General features: G+C 39.0%; 1 protein-coding gene across 1 annotated transcript in view; it reads right to left on the bottom strand.

Annotated features, from left to right (window-relative positions):
- Positions 1-22,712, bottom strand: part of ctbp2a (C-terminal binding protein 2a) — a 158,258-nt gene that overhangs the window by 89,090 nt on the left and 46,456 nt on the right. The window contains exon 2 of the mRNA XM_062059266.1: positions 11,518-11,657. Coding sequence (XP_061915250.1) covers positions 11,518-11,575 — 58 coding nt within the window. The 5' untranslated portion in view covers positions 11,576-11,657. The remainder of the gene's footprint in view (positions 1-11,517; positions 11,658-22,712) is intronic.

Genomic DNA, 22,712 nt, shown 5'->3' with positions numbered 1-22,712 from the left:
GTGAAACAGAGGCAAAGGTGTCCTGCCACAGTCAGTAACAAATAAACAGAGAACAGTAGTGGTCAAATACAAATAAGGCAACAAGAGAAGTATCCTACACTTCTCTTTTGTAAAGTAAATCTGAACAGCCTATATGGGCATCTACATCAACTATATGATTTGCCTGAGAAGCTGGACAGGACAAACAAAAACAAAAGTTTTTAAAAAAATGTTTATTTGTGGCGGACGTAATTCTTTCGTGGCGGGCCGCCACAAATAAATTAATGTGTGGGAAACAATAATATTGGATACAATTAAAGTTCAAACGGTATGCCATTTCAAGCAGTACATATACCTGATTTTTTGGACCATAGGGCGCACCGCCGAGAGCGGGTCTATTCAGGTCTATTTTCATACAAATGGCGCATTAAAGGGGTCATATTATTATGATTATTTTCTAAATGTAAAAGACTTCCTTGTGGTCTACATAACATGTGATGGTGGTTCTTTGCTCAAAATGTTGCATAGATGATGTTTTACACATCATCTTCAAGTCACTTTCTGACAGTCTCTTCAGGATGCGCCGTTTTGTGGGCGCTCTTATTTACGTGCCTCCACTTCGACAGCATCTTCTCCCCCCGTCATCTTTGTTGTAGCGGTGTAGCGTGCAAGGACGGGAGTGGAAGAAGTGTCAAAAGATGGCGCTAACTGTTTTAATGACATTCACACTTTACTTCCATCAATAACGGAGCAGCATCTCCTCATCCGGAAACAACAACACAGGAAATGTGTCCGGTGAAAACGCGTCCGACCGGAACTCTCTAACTAAAGTTCCTTGGGTGAATAATGTAAACTCACTACACCGGTATGTTTTAGCGCTTTCATGGCGAGTTTACTGACAGATATAAGTAAGAACTTTACACTACTTTATATTAGAAATGACAACAGCGGAGGATGAATGTCACATAACAAGAAGATAGAGAAAAAGAAGAAGCTTATGACTACGGTCTACAATGGCGGACGCGCGCACATTTCCAGGACTTATGCAGATCCCAAATACACATCAGCAGGTACCAGAAGGTAAGAAAAGTTGCTTTTGCATAATATTGCGAAACAAAACACCAGTCTGCTAATAGGTGCCATTTTGCAGTCCTTGTACACACACCATAATAATACTCGTATGTTTAATGCGCCGACAACCCATCAAGCGGTGCGGCTTCATAGCTTACCAAAGTCGTACTAAAAACATTTTAACAGATTTTTGAGTGCCGTGTGTAATGTTCTATATTCTCAATGGAACATTTAAAGTTTTGGTGTCGTTTACTGCCATCACATTGCAGTCTACACGTATCTCTTATGTGTGACTGCCATCTACTGGTCACACATCATTAGAGCCATGTACCAAATAAAATAGCTTCGAGGTCGGTAAGCACAACCAGAATTATGCCGTACATTAGGCGCAACGGGTTATAAGGCGCACTGTGGTTTTTTGAGAAAATGAAAGGATTTTAAGTGCGCCTTATGGTCCGAAAAATGCGGTATTTTTCTGTCAAAATGAAAAAAATCAATTAAATTTAGTGAGAAAATATTAATTACATTATTGACTCATATTAGAGCAACATCAGCAAAAACGATATGTACAAATATGATGGTAAAAGTTAAAGTACCAATGATTGTCACACACACACTAGGTGTGGCGAAATTATTCTCTGCATTTGACCCATCACCCTTGATCACCCCCTGGGAGGTGAGGGGAGCAGTGAGCAGCAGCGGTGGCAGCGCCCGGGAATCATTTTTGGTGATTTAACCCAAAATTCCAACCCTTGATGCTGAGTGCCAAGCAGGGAGGTAATGGCTCCCATTTTTATACGATAGCAAAGAAGCAGTTAGTGAAATAAATATTAATATTACAGAAATGACAATGAGCATTATTACACTACAAATGGAGCAATACAAATACCAATAGAAATAGCGCTATTGATAATGAACAATACCAATAATTTACCTCTATTATAGACAATACAGTTGTTCAAATGCAACAATATATATATGTAATGATAACTAGAGATACAAAAGAAAGCAGAAAAAGGGAGGGGAAGAAAGAGAAGCCAGCTCTTAGGACTAGGCGATATGGACAAAAAAGTATATCTCGATATATTTTTACTTAAACTCGATATTCACTCAATGTAATTTCCGGTGAAAGTATACATATAAAAATATTCATTTTTGACTGATATTCACTGAAATTGAAGTGAATGACAAGTATACTGTAAACACTTTTATGAACCCAGTTAGTCAAGATGGGTATTAATAGCACAGAAAAGAAACTGTTTAAGCAGTTCAGAATTACATAACATAAATAAAATACAAAAACATTAATTCTACGTAAAATAAATAACATAGCTGTGCAAATAATACATTTTTGGCAGCATTTCTCAAGAACAGCTTGGATTTTGGGCTTACATGGTAAACAACTCAAATGAATGTTTTATCCAGACTAGGGCTGCAACTAACGATTAATTTGATAATCGATTAATCTGTCGATTATTACTTCGATTAATAATCGGATAAAAGAGACAAACTACATTTCTATCATTTCCAGTATTTTATTGAAAAAAAACAGCATACTGGCACCATACTTATTTTGATTATTGTTTCTCAGCTGTTTGTACATGTTGCCGTTTATAAATAAAGGTTTATTTAAAAAAAAAAAAAAAAAAAAAAAAATTTAAAAAAAAATAAATAAATAAAAAAAAGCCTCTGCGCATGCGCATAGCATATATCCAACGAATCGATGACTAAATTAATCGGCAACTATTTTTATAATCGATTTTAATCGATTTAATCGATTAGTTGTTGCAGCCCTAATCCCTAATTTGTCTAAATGTGGCAAAGTAGACGCCTTGTGGGTTTTCTGGACGTCGTCTAAATCGCTAAAAAAAAAAAAATCTAAAGAAGAGAATCCCTCTGCCATCTTCCACTACATTTCTTAATATATAAATCGCTCTTCTCTCCTACAACTCTCTCGTCGTCCTTTGGGACGTCTGTTGCGATTTCCCTTCCTGGTTCGATGACCCGCCCTATCTTGCCTCCGATTGGCCTAATCTCAACCAATGGTGACTCATCATAGTACACAACCAACCAATCATGGATGTTCTTATACGTGCAAGTACGTCTTGGAAGGAGGAAGGAGGAAGGGGAGGGGTTTAATAGCCAATGAGAGGGAGTGAGGGACAACAAGGAACAACAAACAAGCGGCGTTTGGTCATTTTAACGTGAAGTAAATTATATCGATATTACGATACTTTCTTAATTCATATCTTGTCTAAAAATATATCGATATAGCTTACAAACTCCATATACCACCCAGGCTTACCAGCTATAATAACCTTGTAGACCAGGCCTGGGCAATTATTTTGACTCGGGGGCCAAATTTAGAGACAAAAATGTGTCTGGGCGCCGGTATGTCTATTTTTAGGAAAACTAATACAAAACCTCACAATAAAGTCCGAATGAATGCTAAAAATGTTATGACAGACCGCCTTAAAAACGGAATGGAATTTTATTTTTTTCTATGAAGGATAAAACCCTGAATATTGTGAACATATGAACGTCACACCCCGTCTCGATCGACATATTTTACAATCAAGCCAAATGCAACAAACACAGCGAAATATGAACGTGAATGGTAAAAAAACCAAAAACATCTAGAATCTGATATATTTGATACATCACTAAGCTTTAGAACTTCCTTGTAAAAATCTCCTTCCACGTCTGTCCCTGACACCCACACTTCAGGCTCTGGAAACACTCTGTGGAAACGCTCCCCACCCACACTGCTTGGTACCTCGTCTGACCTGCTGTGACATAGACTACCATAGTAACTAGTAGGGTTGTACGGTATACGGGTATTAGTATAGTACCATGATACTAATGAATCATATTCGGTACCATACCGCCTCTGAAAAGTACCAGTCTGCCACACCAGGGTTTCCCACACATTCATTTATTTGTGGCAGCCCGCCACGAAAGAATTATGTCCGCCACAAATTTAAAAAAAATAAAATTAAAAAAATAAATTAAAAAAAAAAAAAAAAAAATATATATATATATATATATATATATATATTTTTTTTGTCCTCTCCAGCTTCTCAGGAAAATCATATAGTTGATGTAGATGCCCATATCGGCTGTTCAGATTTACTTTACAAAAGAGAAGTGTAGGATACTTCTCTTGTTGCCTTATTTGTATTTGACTTTATTAAATGTATTTATATTAGAAACACAACATGTGTATATAACAAAGGGTGCAAAGTCTGCAGGCAGTAGGAAACACATGGTTAAGTGGAGGGAGTAAAACTGATGGCAGTTTAAAGTTCAAGATTTTTGGAGCTCTTTGTTCAGTGGATCAGATGTTTGATGAAGCTCTGTGTCTATCTACCACCACTACTGTTTTCTGTTTATTTGTTACTGACTGTGGCAGGACACCTCGGCCTCTGTTTCACTTTATGTTGCTGGTAAATAATATGGTTGTAGTAGTAGGCTAAAGTTAAATTATTTAGTATGCACTAATTAAAGGGGCAGAGCTTTGAGACATTTTAGCTGTTATATTTTATAAGATATATTTTTTGTAAGAACCACAATTAATATTTCAGTGAATAACTTATTGTTCAAATCTGTATATAAATATGTACATAAAGTGTTGTAATTATATTGTAGAATGGATGGATGGATGGACGTTTAAAACAAAACTGTTATTAATTAGTAAGTATACATTTTTTGAGCCTTTTTAGAGAAAATCATCATTGTAGTAAATTATGCAAATTACTCGATGATTTCATGTGACCACGCCCATAGCCACGCCCCCACCGCCACAGGTATCTTGGCAGTTTATGGGAAACACTGCACACCCTAAGATTTTTTGTTAAAATAAAGCCAATAATGCAATTTTTTCTGGCCCTCTTTATTTAGAAAAGTATTGAAAAGTACCGAAATAATATTGGTATCAGGACAACACTAGTCACTAAAATATCATGCAAAAGCGCATGTTCCAAGCATTGAAATACTTAGTATAGTTGAAGACTTACGGTCAATAGAAAACATCACTGCACATCATAATCAGTGTTTCCCATAAACTGCCAAGATACCTGTGGCGGTGGGGGCGTGGTCACCATGACATCATCGAGTAATTTGCATAATTGACTACAGTGATATGATTTTCTCTAAAAAGGCTAAAAAAAATGTATACCTACTAATTAATAATAACAGTTTTGTTTTAAACGTCCATCCATCCATCTATTTTACAATATAATTACAACACTTTATGTACATATTTATATACAAATTTGAACAATAAGTTATTCACTGAAATATATTTATTAATTGTGGTTCTTACAAAAAATATATCTTGTAAAATAAAAAAGCTAAAATGTCTCTTAAAGCTCTGCCCCTTTAATTAGTGCATACTAAATAATTTAACTTCAGCCTACTACTACAACCATATTATTTACCAGCAACATAAAGTGAAACAGAGGCAGAGGTGTCCTGCCACAGTCAGTAACAAATAAACAGAAAACAGTAGTGGTCAAATACAAATAAGGCAACAAGAGAAGTATCCTACACTTCTCTTTTGTAAAGTAAATCTAAACAGCCTATATGGGCATCTACATCAACTATATGATTTGCCTGAGAAGCTGGACAGGACAAAAAAATAAATTAAAAAACATTTTAAAAAAATAAAATAAAAATCTATTTGTGGCGGACATAATTCCTTCGTGGCGGGCCGCAACAAATAAATGAATGTGTGGGAAACACTGATAATGGTAGCTACACTTTCCATCTTAAAGATCTAAAAAAAGTATTTGGGAATGTCCGGCGGGCCAGATTGAAAAGCTTAACGGGGCGCATGTGGCCCTTGGGCCTTCATTTGCCCAGGTCTGTTGTAGACACATTATTTACAGGTGTCTGTGGGCCGGATAAAATGATGAGGAGGGCTGGATAAAATGATGTGGCGGGCCAGATCTGGCCCCCAGGCCTTGAGTTTGACAACCGTGACCTAGGGCAGTGGTCCCCAACCACCGGGCCGCGGCCCGGTACCGGTCCGCAGACCGATTGGTACCGGGCCGCACAAGAAATATATATATATATATATATATATATATATTTTTTTTAAATGAAATCAACATAAAAAACACAATATATACATTATATATCAATACAGTCTGCAGGGATACAGTCCGTAAGCACACATGATTGTATTTAATTATGTAAAAAAAAAAAAAAAAAAATTTTTTTTTTTTTTTTTTAAATACCCCCCCCCCCCCCCCCCCCCACCAGTCCGTGGGACAAATTTTCAAGCGTTGACTGGTCCGCAGCTACAGAAAGGTTGGGGACCACTGACCTAGGGTATATCTGTAATCTGCGGGCAAAACTGAAACACCGGGTGGGGGGTGGGGAGTGCGGTCTGTGCAGGGGGCAGGGTGCTTGTCTGCGTAATGGCTGTTAATCCAAAGCACTTCTAACCTTTGTTTTACAGGCAAAAACAAACAAACAACAACACAACAGTGGCATGCTACTTTGAAAACATGTCGATTTAATCACAGCGAGGTGCGTGTTCCTTCTGTTCGGTTTATAAAACAACGCTGGCCGTTGCCAGAAGTACACAGATTTGTGTGCACTGGTGCGTGCCTAATTTTGATTGTGCGAGATGTGTTCATGCTCAGATTTACCAAACATTACATTAGCACTGTGACAATGTGCATGCTGTGCAATCATATCTGGCGCGCACACGCACACACCGTGCAAGCACGATCTTGTATCACATTTCTGTCTGCCCAGCTGCAGCACCTCCCTTCGTTAATATCTCCTTTTTGTTCATGCAAACCGCAGCGAGAGCCTCGGCCTCGGCCTGCTCCGCATATATGAATAAACAATGAGTCAAAAAGCGAAAACACAGCGCTGCGGGAGGAATAAATACAAGTGTCTTCTCCGCTGTCGCCGAACAAAAGCATGCTCCGAATGTTAAACACTACATTTGACTTATTGCGGCAGGAGGCAGCGAATGGAAATGGGATTACAGGGAATAATGCTGTCACTTTGGATTGTAGTGCACACACTTAACAGACATTAAGTGCACGGGTCGAGCGATGCGATGATTGTCTTTAAAAAGCATCACTCGGAGCTATAAAAAGGATTTGTTTTAATTGTACATGATTGGGTTACTTTGCCTTATCATCCTAATGAACCTGTCATAGGATGGATTCCAAAGGCCTGACTGCCACTGCTGGTCATTGTGACAGATACCCCGACGCCCCCTGGTGGCACATGCGCCCAAGTGCAGTTTTGTAAATATCAAGGCGCCCCCGTCGCGTTCTCATCACGCTCACCTCCCACCAACTGCACAGATCCTAGCTACGGATAAATGGCGATGGCGGGCACAGGCGCTGATGCCAGTGCATACCGCGCACGCATATGGAGCGGACATAAGGTGGGTGGGGGAACCGGGGAAAGGAAGGAAGGAGTGACAGGTGTTTAGCATATTTCTCTTATTGCAGTCCTGGTCCCTCTGGCATGTTCTCAAAAGGGCCAACAGACGGAACACTTGGATGACTCACTGGAAGCCCAGATCCACACTGAGCTACAGTCTACTTCAGAATTAGGCGAAATGCGGCCCATTAGGATTTAGACCTAGACTTAGACAAACTTTAATGATCCACAAGGGAAATTGTTCCACACAGAAGCTCAGTTACAAAGGAAGGAAAGTGTAAGGATGGAAAGGACAATGCAGGTATAAGATAGACAAAAAATGTACCGTAGTAGCAATATAAAATATAACATATGTGTAATATTTACAAACCCTGTTTCCATATGAGTTGGGAAATTGTGTTAGATGTAAATATAAACGGGATACAATGATTTGCAAATCATTTTCAAGCCATATTCAGTTGAATATGTTACAAAGACAACATATTTGATGTTCAAACTGATAAACTTTTTTTTTTGTTGCAAATAATCATTAACTTTAGAATTTGATGCCAGCAACACGTGACAAAGAAGTTGGGAAAGGTGGCAATAAATACTGATAAAGTTGAGGAATGCTCATCAAACACTTACCGTAATTTCCGGACTATAAGCCGCACCAGCTAAATTCAGGGGAAAATACAGATTGCTCCATATATAAGCCGCACCTGACTATAAGCCGCACCAGCTAAATTTAGGGGAAAATACAGATTGCTCCATATATAAGCCGCACCCGACTATAAGCCGCAGGGTTTTGATGTGTAATTAGCGTAGTATATAGGGGTTCCTGCTACCACGGAGGGGATTGTCGGGACAGAGATGACTGTTTGGGAACGCAAAGCGTCCCATTTATTAACAATAAATCTTTCAATCATTCAATCAAACTTTCACATCTTTGACATGGCGAACAGCATTCGTGCAGAGTACAAATAATACAAAGTGCTCGCCTGTACGTTATCAAAATAACCAGCCTACCGGTATATGAAAAGTCAGTCTTTAATCATTGTGTCATCGTCTTCCTCCTGCGTACTAAAACCACCGAAATCCTCTTCGTCGGTGTCGGAGAAGAACAGGCCGTAAATAAGCCGCACCCTTGTATAAGCCGCAGGGACCAGAACGAGGGGAAAAAGTAGCGGCTTATAGTCCGGAAATTACGGTATTTGGAACATCCCACAGGTGTGCAGGCTAATTGGGAACAGGTGGGTGCCATGATTGGGTATAAAAACAGCTTCCCAATAAATGCTCAGTCTTTCACAAGAAAGGATGGGGCGAGGTGCACCCCTTTGTCCACAACTGCGTGAGGAAATAGTCAAACAGTTTAAGAACAACGTTTCTGAAAGTGCAATTGCAAGAAATGTAGGGATTTCACCATCTACGGTCCGTAATATCATCAAAAGGTTCAGAGAATCTGGAGAAATCACTGCACGTAAGCGGCATGGCCGAAAACCAACATTGAATGATTGTGACCTTCCATCCCTCAGACGGCACTGTATCAAAAACCAACATCAATCTCTAAAGCAGGGGTCACCAATGCGGTGCCCGCGGGCACCAGGTAGCCCGTAAGGACCAGATGAGTAGCCCGCTGGCCTGTTCTAAAAATAGCTCAAATAGCAGCACTTACCAGTGAGCTGCCGCTATTTTTTAAATTGTATTTATTTACTAGCAAACTGGTCTCGCTTTGCCCGACATTTTTAATTCTAAGAGAGACAAAACTCAAATAGAATTTAAAAATCCAAGAAAATATTTTAAAGACTTGGTCTTCAGTTGTTTAAATAAATTCATTAATTGTTTTACTTTGATTCTTATAACTTTCAGAAAGACAATTTTAGAGAAAAAATACAACCTTAAAAATTATTTTAGGATTTTTAAACACATATACCTTTTTACCTTTTAAATTCCTTCCTCTTCCTTACTGACATTTTAAATCAATGTTCAAGTAAATTTATTTTTTTTATTGTAAAGAATAATAAATACATTTTAATTGAATTCTTCATTTTAGCTTCTGTTTTTTCGACGAAGAATATTTGTGAAATATTTCTTTAAACTTATTATGATTAAAATTCAAAAAAAATATTCTGGCAAATCTAGAAAATCTGTAGAATCAAATTTAAATCTTATTTCAAAGTCTTTTGAATTTCTTTTAAAATTTTTGTTTTGAAAAATCTAGAAGAAATAATGATTTGTCTTTGTTAGAAATATAGCTTGGTCCAATTTGTTATATATTCTAACAAAGTGTAGATTGGATTTTAACCTATTTAAAATATGTCACCAAAATTCTAAAATTAATCTTAATCAGGAAAAATTACTAATGATGTTCCATAAATTATTTTTTTAATTTTTTCAAAAAGATTCGAATTAGCTAGTTTTTCTCTTCTTTTTTTCGGTTGAATTTTAAAGAGTCGAAATTGAAGATAAACTATGTTTCAAAATTGAATTGTCATTTTTTTCGTGTTTTTTCCTCTTTTAAACCGTTCAATTAAGTGTAAATATCATTAATTATTAATAATAACAGAGTTAAAGGTAAATTGAGCAAATTGGCTATTTCTGGCAATTTATTTAAGTGTGTATCAAACTGGTAGCCCTTCGCATTAATCAGTACCCAAGAAGTAGCTCTTGGTTTCAAAAAGGTTGGTGACCCCTGCTCTAAAGGATATCACCACATGGGCTCAGGAACACTTCAGAAATCCACTGTCAGTAAATACAGTTGGTCGCTACATCTGCAAGTGCAAGTTAAAGCTCTACTATGCAAAGCCAAAGCCATTTATCAACAACACCCAGAAACGCAGCCGGCTTCTCTGGGCCCGAGATCATCTAAGGTGGACTCATGCAAAGTGGAAAAGTGTTCTGTGGTCTGACGAGTCCACATTTCAAATTGTTTTTGGAAATATTCGACATTGTGTCATCCGGACTAAAGGGGAAGCGAACCATCCAGACTGTTATCGACGCAAAGTTCAAAAGCCAGCATGTGTGATGGTATGGGGGTGCATTAGTGCCCAAGACATGGGTAACTTACACATCTGTGAAGGCACCATTAATGCTGAAAGGTACGTACAGGTTTTGGAACAACATCTGCTGCCATCTAAGCGCCGTCTTTTTCATGGACGCCCCTGCTTATTTCAGCAAGACAGTGCCAAGCCACATTCAGCACGTGTTACAACAGCGTGGCTTCGTAAAAAAAGAGCGCGGGTACTTTCCTGGCCCGCCTGCAGTCCAGACCTGTCTCCCATCGAAAATGTGTGGCGCATTATGAAGCCTAAAATACGACAGCGGAGACCCCGGACTGTTGAACGACTGAAGCTCTACATGAAACAAGAATGGGAAAGAATTCCACTTTAAAAACTTCAACAATTAGTTTCCTCAGTTCCCAAACGTTTACTGAGTGTTGTTAAAAGGAAAGGCCATGTAACACACTGGTGAACATGCCCTTTCCCAACTACTTTGGCACATGTTGCAGCCATGAAATTCTAAGTTAATTATTATATGCAAAAAAAATAAAAAACTATGAGTTTGAACATCAAATATGTTGTCTTTGTAGTGCATTCAACTGAATATGGGTTGAAAAGGATTTGCAAATCATTGTATTCCGTTTATATTTACATCTAACACAATTTCCCAACTCATATGCAAACGGGGTTTGTAAAGATAATGATTCCAATTTCTGGTTATGGGTTGTTTTGTGTAGAATTTTGAGGGGGAAAAAAAAGAATTTGATTAATTTTGGAATAAGGCTGAAATAAGAGAAGAGGCACTGTATAGTTAAATGTAGACTTTCATGCCAATGTCTTTAGGATCTTCATTAGACACACACCTACTATAGGTCCTTAAACTTCCAATTAAGTCATCTTAAATAAAACTTCACTGATTTTTTTTTTTGACATCCAATGAGAAATGTCATCCAAACGTAGGACCGAGACACCATTTTTAGCTCATGTTGTGATCTGAAGTGCAGCTGACGGATGTTCCGACGACAACAAAGCGAAGAAAATACGAGTCATGAAAATAAAGTCAAAGCCGTCTCACCCTCGCATATTTTGTCCAGGCGCTGTCGTTTGACTTTGTGTTTGTCCGTCAGCGCCATGCTCTCAAGGTGTTGCCCTCGTCTCCGCCGTCACATCCGAAGTTGTCCAATTCTCAGTCGTTAGCTCAGTGGTGTCGTGTGCCTGGAATGTGGGGAAACAACCAAACAGATCAAAACAAGCACTGATGCAATGAAACATTGCTCTATTAGCAAATCATGTACAAAACCCCAAAAGCAGTGAAGTTGTCACGTTGTGTAAATGGTAAATAAAAAGAGAATACAACAAATCCATTTCAACTTATATTCAATTGAATAGACTGCAAAGACAAGATACTTCATGTTCACATTGAGACTCTTCACTTTCTTTGCAAACATTCATTAACTTAGAATTTAATGGCTGCAACACATGGCAAAAAAGGCATTTTTACCAGTGTGTTACATGGCCTTTCCTTTTAACAACACTCAGTAAAGGTTTGGGAACTGAGGAGACACATTTTTGAAGTGGAATTCTTTCCCATTCTTGCTTGATGTACAGCTTAAGTTGTTCAACAGTCTCCCTTCTCATATTTTAGCCTTCATATTGCACCACACATTTTCAATGGTCTGGACTACAGGCAGGCCAGTCTAGTACCCGCACTCTTTTACTACGAAGCCACGCTGTTGTAACACGTGGCTTGGCATTGTCTTGCTGAAATAAGCAGGGGCGTCCATGATAACAACATATGTTGCTCCAAAAGCTGTATGTACCTTTCAGCATTAATGGTGCCTTCACAGATGTGTAAGTTACCCATGCCTTGGGCACTAATACACCCCCACACCATCACACATGCTGCCTTTTACACTTTGCGCCGAGAACAATCCGGATGGTTCTTTTCCTCTTTGGTCCGACGTCCACAGTTTCCAAGAACAATTTGAAATGTGGACTCGTCAGACCACAGAACACTTTTCCACTTTGCATCAGTCCATCGTAGACGAGCTCGGGCCCAGCGAAGTCGGCGGAGTTTCTGGGTGTTGTTGATAAATGGCTTTCGCTTTGCATAGCAGAGTTTTAACTTGCACTTACAGATTTAGCGACCAACGGTAGTTATGGACAGTGGTTTTCTAAAGTGTTACTTAGCCCATGTGGTGATATCCTTTACACACTGATGTCGCATTTTGATGCAGTACCGCCTGAGGGATCGAAGGTCACAGGCATTCAATGTTTTCTCCAGATTCTCTGAACCTTTTGATGATATTACAGACTGTATGGTGAAATCCCCAAATTCCTTGCGATTGCTGGTTGAGAAATGTTGTTCTTAAACTGTTGGACTATTTGCTCAGGCATTTGTTGACAAAGTGGTGACCCTCGCCCCGTCCTTGTTTGTGAATGACTGAGCATTTCATGGAAGCTGCTTTTATATCCAATCATGGCACCCACCTGTTCCCTATTAGCCTGTTCACCCGTGGGATGTTCCAAATAAGTGTTTGACGAGCATTCCTCAACTTTAGTTACTGACAGTGGTTTTCTGAAGTGTTCCTGAGCCCATGTGGTGATATCCTTTACACACAGATGTAGCTTTTTGATGCTGTACCGCTTGAGGGGTCGAAGGTCACGGGCATTCAATGTTACGTGCAGCGATTTCTCCAGATTCTCTCGTCTTTGCAGTCTATTCAATTTAATTCACGGTGGCCACGGATGAAGTGCTGGCTGTCCAGAGTCGGGACCCGGGGTGGACCGCTCGCCTGTGCATCGGTTGGGGACATCTCTGCGCTGCTGACCCATCTCTGCTCGGGATGGTCTCCTGCTGGCGCCACTATGGACTGGACTCTCACTATTATGTTGGATCCACTATGGACTGGAGTCTCACAATATTATGTTAAATCCACTATGGACTGGACTCTCACTATTATGTTAGATCCACTATGGACTGGACTCTCACACTATTATGTTAGATCCACTATGGACTGGAGTCTCACAATATTATGTTAGATCCACTATGGACTGGACTCTCACTATTATGTTAGATCCGCTATGGACTGGACTCTCACACTATTATGTTAGATCCACTATGGACTGGACTCTCACACTAATATGCTAGATACACTATGGACTGGACTCTCACTATTATGTTAGATCCACTATGGACTGGACTCTCACTATTATGTTAGATCCACTATGGACTGAACTCTCACTATTATGTTAGATCCACTATGGACTGGACTCTCACTATTATGTTAGATCCACTATGGACTGGACTCTCACTATTATGTTAGATCCACTATGGACTGGACTCTCACACTATGTTAGATCTACTATGGACTGGACTCTCACACTATAATGTTAGATCCACTATGGACTGGACTCTCACACTATTATTTTAGATCCACTGTGGACTGGACTCTCACTGTTATGTTAGATCCACTATGGACTGGACTCTCACACTATTATGTTAGATCCACTATGGACTGGACTCTCACACTATTATGTTAGATCCACTACGGACTGGACTCTCACGCTATTATGTTAGTTCCACTATGGACTGGACTCTCACTATTATGCTAGATCCACTATGGACTGGACTCTCACACTATTATGTTAGATCCACTACGGACTGGACTCTCACACTATTATGTTAGATCCACTATGGACTGGACTCTCACTATTATGTTAGATCCACTATGGACTGGACTCTCACACTATTATGTTAGATCCACTATGGACTGGACTCTCACACTATTATGTTAGATCCACTATGGACTGGACTCTCACACTATTATGTTAGTCCCACTAGGGACTGGACTCTCACTATTATGTTAGATCCACTATTGACTGGACACTCACTATTATGTTAGATCCACTATGGACTGTACACTCACACTATTATGTTAGATCCACTATGGACTGGACTCTCACACTATTATGTTAGATCCACTATGGACTGGACTCTCACACTATTATGTTAGATCCACTATGGACTGGACTCTCACTGTTATGTTAGATCCACTATGGACTGGACTCTCACACTATTATGTTAGATCCACTATGGACTGGACTCTCACACTATTATGTTAGATCCACTATGGACTTGACTCTCACTATTATGTTAGATCCACTATGGACTGGACTCTCACTGTTATGTTAGATCCACTATGGACTGGACTCTCACTGTTATGTTAGATCCACTATGGACTGGACTCTCACTGTTATGTTAGATCCACTATGGACTGGACTCTCACTGTTATGTTAGATCCACTATGGACTGGACTCTCTCACTTTTATGTTAGATCCACTATGGACTGGACTCTCTCACTTTTATGTTAGATCCACTATGGACTGGACTCTCACTATTATGTTAGATCCACTATGGACTGGACTCTCACACTATTATGTTAGATCCACTATGGACTGGACTCTCACTGTTATGTTAGATCCACTATGGACTGGACTCTCACTGTTATGTTAGATCCACTATGGACTGGACTCTCACTGTTATGTTAGATCCACTATGGACTGGACTCTCTCACTTTTATGTTAGATCCACTATGGACTGGACTCTCTCACTTTTATGTTAGATCCACTATGGACTGGACTCTCACTATTATGTTAGATCCACTATGGACTGGACTCTCACTATTATGTTAGATCCCCTATGGACTGGACTCTCACTGTTATGTTAGATCCACTATGGACTGGACTCTCACTGTTATGTTAGATCCACTATGGACTGGACTCTCTCACTTTTATGTTAGATCCACTATGGACTGGACTCTCTCACTTTTATGTTAGATCCACTATGGACTGGACTCTCACTGTTATGTTCGATCCACTATGGACTGGACTCTCACGCTATTATGTTAGTTCCACTATGGACTGGACTCTCACTATTATGTTAGATCCACTATGGACTGGACTCTCACTTTTATGTTAGATCCACTATGGACTGGACTCTCACTATTATGTTAGATCCACTATGGACTGGACTCTCGATATTATGTTAGATCCACTATGGACTGGACTCTCACACTATTATGTTAGATCCACTATGGACTGGACTCTCACTGTTATGTTAGATCCACTATGGACTGGACTCTCACTGTTATGTTAGATCCACTATGGACTGGACTCTCACTGTTATGTTAGATCCACTATGGACTGGACTCTCTCACTTTTATGTTAGATCCACTATGGACTGGACTCTCTCACTTTTATGTTAGATCCACTATGGACTGGACTCTCACTATTATGTTAGATCCACTATGGACTGGACTCTCACTATTATGTTAGATCCCCTATGGACTGGACTCTCACTATTATGTTAGATCCACTATGGACTGGACTCTCACACTATTATGTTAGACCCACTCGACATCCATTGCATCCGGTCTCTCCTAGGGGGTCACCCACATATGCGGTCCTCTCCAAGGTTTCTCATTGTCATTCACATCGACGTCCCACTGGGTTGTGAGTTTTTCCTTGCCCTTATGTGGGCTCTGTACCGAGGATGTCGTCGTGGCTTGTGCAGCCCTTTGAGACACTTGTGATTAAAGGCTATATAAATAAACATTGATTGATTGATTGATTGATTGAGTTGAAAAGGATTTGCAAGTCACGGTATTCTGTTTTTATTTACCATTTACACAAAGTGACAACTTCCCTGCTTTTGGCTTTTGTACACACCAGAACAATAATATAATTTTCAGATCTAGATCATCCTTGGTTAAATTGTGTGTTAATTCAAGTAAGTAAACAAGGCATTTTCCTGATAAATGACATTCACTGAGTGACAATCTTCTAATTGGTCCCTGCTGAGACCCCGGCGACCATGTTTTAGGTAGGATGGAGAGTCAGGCGCATGAATGCACACACACAAAGAAGGAATGTGGGTCAGTTAGTCAGCAGATAGGAAGTGGTTGCATCAGCAGACTAAAGACATTAAAAAGGGTGTATGATGATGAGTAGCATGTCATTCATCTTCCTCTTGACCACTTTTTCCCTCCAGGACTCATTTCCTGAAGGCTGCACTTTGGTTCACGATGACGCTATTATGGCTTTCTCTGAGCAGAATTGGACATGTTTAGGGGGGTGGATTTTGATGTGGCTTCTATTATGGGAAGGCTGCATTGCAGATGAGTCAAGTTTCAAGGAAAATTGCACTTGTTCAGGAATTTGGTCCATCGTGTCAGACAAGAGCACACGTTTTCCCCATTTTTGTGCTTTCTAGATGGTAAAAAACTGCGCCTAAAAGGGGCGACTAACAATGCAGGAAATTGGAAATGTACTATTTTGCCTGTAAAGCACTCTAAAAAAAAAAAAGACCAACTACGCTCCATTTACTTGCTGAAATCTGCATTTTACTACACTCTGAAAAGTACCGGCTCGCCATATTTTTACAGGCATGACGGCGTGTTGTCGTCATGTCGTGACATTGTTAGTTTTACAAGCAGAGGAGCATGTTCGGCAGCGCGCACATACAGAGTACTTACAAGCAGACACAGTGTGTAGACAGAAAAGGGAGAATGGACGCATTTTGGTGTAAAAAGTAAAGATAAAGGTGAAGCTATAACACTGAAACACCCTCAGGAGGAGGTGCTTTAAAACATGGCTAGCTAGTTAGCGGCTAACATCCATCCGCAATCGGCAGTGTTTTATCTACTTCTAAATCACTAATCCTCGCCTCCATGGCGACAAATAAAGTAAGTTTCTTACAAGTATCGTTATCACTGCAGGACGAGGAATAGCTAAACAGGCTTCACTACACACTGTAGGACGATACAATAGCTAACCGGCGTCACAATGTAAACAAATGCCATGGGTGAATCGACACCTGACATCCACTGTAATGATACCAAGTACAAGAGCGTATCTAGTTGATACTATTATGATTACATTGATATTTTTTTTAGACATCCTTCCATTGCAAACTAGTTCTTCTGCAACTGGTTATGGCCGCAGACTATACGGCCCTGAAGTGTTGGTTACTTTTTGATACTTTTACAAATAAAGGGAACTACGAAATAATTAACACTTCGGCTTTATTTTAACAGAAAATAATACAATACAATAAACATATACACACACACACACAAACACTCACACACACATATTGTAGAAGGTTCAAATATAAATGAAAGGGCATTAAACACATTGTGTTTTTCTTGTTGCACTCAAAGAACAATTTACAATTTTCCATAATCAAGAATTAGATTAGAATATAATACAACATTTTTATTAACATAATATTAAATCATTTATGATTTATGGTTGCCAATCCTGGTCTGTGCTTGAAGAAAAATACAATTATTAGTAAGTACTAAAAACAGAACTATGGATACATTTACACAGATAAACCATGTGGCAGGTAAAACACACTTTTGTTCAAGTTAAAACACAATTTCTTGCAATTTGTTACCAAATTCAGTCATTTTACTTGCAATAGTTGACATTAGGTGGGCGGTCCTAACTCTGCTAATATTTGGCATCAATCCAAGCAATAGCGTGCATGTTTTTGTGAGAATGGCAACATGTTTGAGTGACGTCAGTGAGTGAGTGGGCGAGCAAAGAGAGAGAGAGAGCGGGAGCGCATGCACTGCACAGTAAAAAAAATAAACGGGTTTGGTTGTGTCCTACAAAAGTAACAATAAAGCAACCAGAATGTCACAAATCAGCGGCCTTGAATTCTGACCTGAAAGCAGAGCTTAGGAGACCCACTGTGAAGTGAAGTGTGTTAGCCCGGACGAAAACATTGACCCTGAAGGGAACATCTGCCCTGTGCTCCTTGACGACAGTCTGCACCGGTGCAGAACAGCAGGACAGGTGTAACAACTACATTATTACTTGTCACTATTTAAACTCTCTTTGCAGATCTGAATGGTTAATATTTAAATGTTTACTTAAGTTTGAAACTAATCGCCACATTTGGCGAAGCAAGTTTTAAAGCAACACTTGAAGCGCGTTGCTTCCTTGTTTAAAGGCCTACTGAAATGATTTTTTTTTATTTAAACGGGAATAGCAGATCCATTCTATGTGTCATACTTGATCATTTTGCGATATTGCCATATTTTTGCTGAAAGGATTTAGTAGAGAAAATCGACGATAAAGTTTGCAACTTTTGCTCGCTGATAAAAAAAGCCTTGCCTGTACCGGAAGTAGCGTGACGTCACAGGAGCTAGTATTCCTCACAATTTTCCTTTGTTTACAATGGAGCGAGAGAGATTCGGACCGAGAAAGTGACGATTACCCCATTAATTTGAGCGAGGATGAAAGATTCGTAGATGAGGAACGTTACAGTGAAGGACTTGAGAGGCAGTGATGGACGTATCTTTTTTCGCTCTGACCGTAACTTAGGTACAAGCTGGCTCATTGGATTCCACACTCTCTCCTTTTTCTATTGTGGATCACGGATTTGTATTTTAAACCACCTCGGATACTATATCCTCTTGAAAATGAGTCGAGCACGCGAAATGGACATTTAAAGTGACTTTTATCTCCAAGAAAATACATCGGTGACACACTTAGCTACTGAGCTAACGTGATAGCATCGTTCTCAAATGAAGATATAAACAAAATAAATAAACCCCTGACTGGAAGGATAGACAGAAAATCAACAATAATATTAAACCATGTACATGTAACTACACGGTTAAAAATTCTCAGCCTGGTAAGGCTAAACTATGCTGTTGCTAACAACGCTAAGGCTAATTTAGCAACCGGACCTCACCGAACTATGTACTCTCTTCTTTTTCTATTGTGTATCACGGATTTGTATTTTAAACCACCTCGGATACTATATCCTCTTGAAAATGAGAGTCGAGCACGCGAAATGGACATTTAAAGTGACTTTTATCTCCAAGACAATACATCGGTGACACACTTAGCTACTGAGCTAACGTGATAGCATCGTTCTCAAATGAAGATAGAAACAAAATAAATAAACCCCTGACTGGAAGGATAGACAGAAGAGCAACAATACTATTAAACCATGTACATGTAACTACACGGTTAAAAATTCTCAGCCTGGTAAGGCTTAACAATGCTGTTGCTAACAACGCTAAGGCTAATTTAGCAACTTAGCAACCGGACCTCACAGAACTATGATACAAACATTAGCGCTCCACCTACGCCAGCCAGCCCTCATCTTCCCATCAACAGCCGTGTTCACCTGCGTTCCAGCGATCAACGGCGCGACGAACGACTTCATCCGTGGGTTTGGCGGCAAGCATCGGCTAGGCGTCTTCTATCAGGGTAAGTAGTCCTTGTTGTGTTGCTGTAAGTATTGTACTTAGCCGCTAAGACACCGATCGATCCAAAATTGCAAAAGATTCACCAACACAGATGTCCAGAATACTGTGGAATTTTGTCGAAGAAAACAGAACTTTGTGTATTGTGTCCAATAGGGCCCAAACACTTCCGTGCATTTTGTGACGTCACGCGCATAAATCATATCAAAAGGAGTTTTTCAACCGGAAGTGTGGCGGGAATTTTAAAATTGCACTTTATAAGTTAACCCGGCCGTATTGGCATGTGTTGCAATGTTAAGATTTCATCATTGATATATAAACTATCAGACTGCGTGGTCGCTAGTAGTGGCTTTCAGTAGGCCTTTTAAAGCGTCACCTTTATTGTTAGTTTTGAAGTCCAAATACCTCCATATTGTACTTCACACACTCTTTATTAACCAGTAGAAGTGTAGTTTTTATTGTTAGTTTTGAAGTCCAAATACCTCCATATTGTACTTCACACACTCTTTATTAACCAGTAGAAGTGTAGTTTTTATTGTTAGTTTTGAAGCTCAAATACCTCCATATTGTACTTCACACACTCTTTATTAACCAGTAGAATTGTAGTTTTTATTGTTAGTTTTGAAGCTCACATACAGGTTCGAAAACTGGGTGGGGATCTCAGGCACAGTTTTAAGCTGGTTCAAGTCATATCTACAAGATAGGAACTATTTTGTTTCTATTGGTGACGTTGTATCAGAACCAACCAACGTAACGTGTGGAGTCCCCCAAGGTTCAATCTTGGGGCCGACTTTATTTAACATCTATATGCTCCCACTAGGACAAATCATGCAAAATAATAACATTGACCATCATTGCTATGCCGATGACACCCAAATCTATGTAGCGCTATCACCAAATGACTATCGCCCCATAGATCTTCTGTGCCAGTGCATTGAGCAAGTCAAACACTGGATTTGCCAACATTTCCTACAACTAAATGAAGATAAAACTGAGATAATTGATTTGGTGCTAAAAAAAGAAAGGTTTAAAGTCATCCAACACCTTCAATCACTGTCCCTGAAAACCTCAAATAAAGCCAGAAATCTTGGGGTTATTTTAGATTCCGATTTACATTTCGACAGTCACATCAAATCAGTAACAAAATCGGCCTACTATCACCTCAAAAATGTGACAAGACTTAGAGGGCTCATGTCAGCTCAAGACTTAGAACAACTTGTACATGCCTTTATTACCAGTAGGCTAGACTATTGTAATGGTCTCCTTGCAGGTCTTCCCAAAAAAACTGTCAGGCAGCTACAGCTTGTTCAGAACGCTGCTGCTAGAGTTCTAACAAAGACCAAAAAATGTGAGCACATTACACCAATTCTTACATCCTTACATTGGCTCCCTGTACATCAGAGAATTGATTTCAAAATCCTCCTGCTCACATATAAATCACTACATGGTCTAGGGCCGAAGTATATCACTGATATGCTCCCACTATATAAGCCCTCTAGATCAGTGGTCCCTAACCACCGGACCGGTACCGGGCCGCGGACCGATTGGTACCGGGCCGAAGAAATTAAAAAAAAAAAAAAAAAATTTTTTTTTTTTTTTTTTTTTTATGAAATCAACATAAAAAACACAATATATACATTATATATCAATATAGATCAATACAGTCTGCAGGGATACGGTCCGTAAGCACACATGATTGTATTTATTTATGTAAAAAAAATAAATAAATAAATAAAAATAAAAATTTATGAGATCAACATAAAAAACACTATACATTATATATCAATATAGATCAATACAGTCTGCAGGGATACAGTCCGTAAGCACACATGATTGTATTTATTTATGTAAAAAAAATAAATAAATAAATAAAAATAAAAATTTATGAGATCAACATAAAAAACACTATACATTATATATCAATATAGATCAATACAGTCTGCAGGGATACAGTCCGTAAGCACACATGATTGTATTTATTTATGTAAAAAAAATAAAAAAATAAATAAAAATAAAAATTTATGAGATCAACATAAAAAACACTATACATTATATATCAATATAGATCAATACAGTCTGCAGGGATACAGTCCGTAAGCACACATGATTGTATTTATTTATGTAAAAAAAAAAAAAAAAAAATGTTTTTTTTTTTTTTTTATGAAATCAACATAAAAAACACAATATATACATTATATATCAATATAGATCAATGCAGTCTGCAGGGATACAGTCCGTAAGCACACATGATTGTATTTATTTATGTAAAAAAAAATAAAAAATAAAAAATTAACCCCCCCCACACCACCGGTCCGTGGGACAAATTTTCAAGCGTTGACCGGTCCTCAGCTACAAAAAGGTTGGGGACCACTGCTCTAGATCACTAAGATCTTCTGAGATCAATCTGTTAGCGGTTCCCAGAGTAAACTCAAATCAAGGGAGAGCATCATTCAGTCACTATGCAACAAATAGCTGGAATAAACTTCCTGAAGATGTCAGACTTTCCCCATCTCTGACTACTTTTAAAACTAGACTGAAAACTTTTATGTTCACCTTAGCTTTCAGCTAAATCTTTTAATATTTTAACTTTTAACGTCCACACTGTTTTTATTTTAATTTTGCTTTTATTTTCTTTCATTTCACTTTGTTGTCTGTGAAGCACTTTGAGTCTGCCTTGTGTATGAAAAGTGCTATACAAATAAAGTTGCCTTGCCTTGCCTTTCAGTCAATTAGTATGGCTACAACTTCATTTAATGCTCCATTGATGACATGCTCAACAAACTTCCCTTCACCTCAACTCTAAAGGGAATGAGACTGTACCACATTTAGCCATTAACTAGTGCTAATGCACATTTTGTAATGATAATAAGTCCCAGACAAAATGCATATTGCTGACATTATCGCACACGGCAGCCAAACGCTTGGGGCTCATAGAGGCCTGCTTCTCGCCGCAGCTCTTTTGCTGTAATGAATTCGGAAC

Source organism: Entelurus aequoreus, linkage group LG09 (genome assembly GCF_033978785.1).
Source record: "Entelurus aequoreus isolate RoL-2023_Sb linkage group LG09, RoL_Eaeq_v1.1, whole genome shotgun sequence".
NCBI classification, from domain to species: domain Eukaryota; kingdom Metazoa; phylum Chordata; class Actinopteri; order Syngnathiformes; family Syngnathidae; genus Entelurus; species Entelurus aequoreus.
Note: the sequence above shows the minus strand (reverse complement) of the source record. Positions and strands in the feature narration are given on the sequence as shown.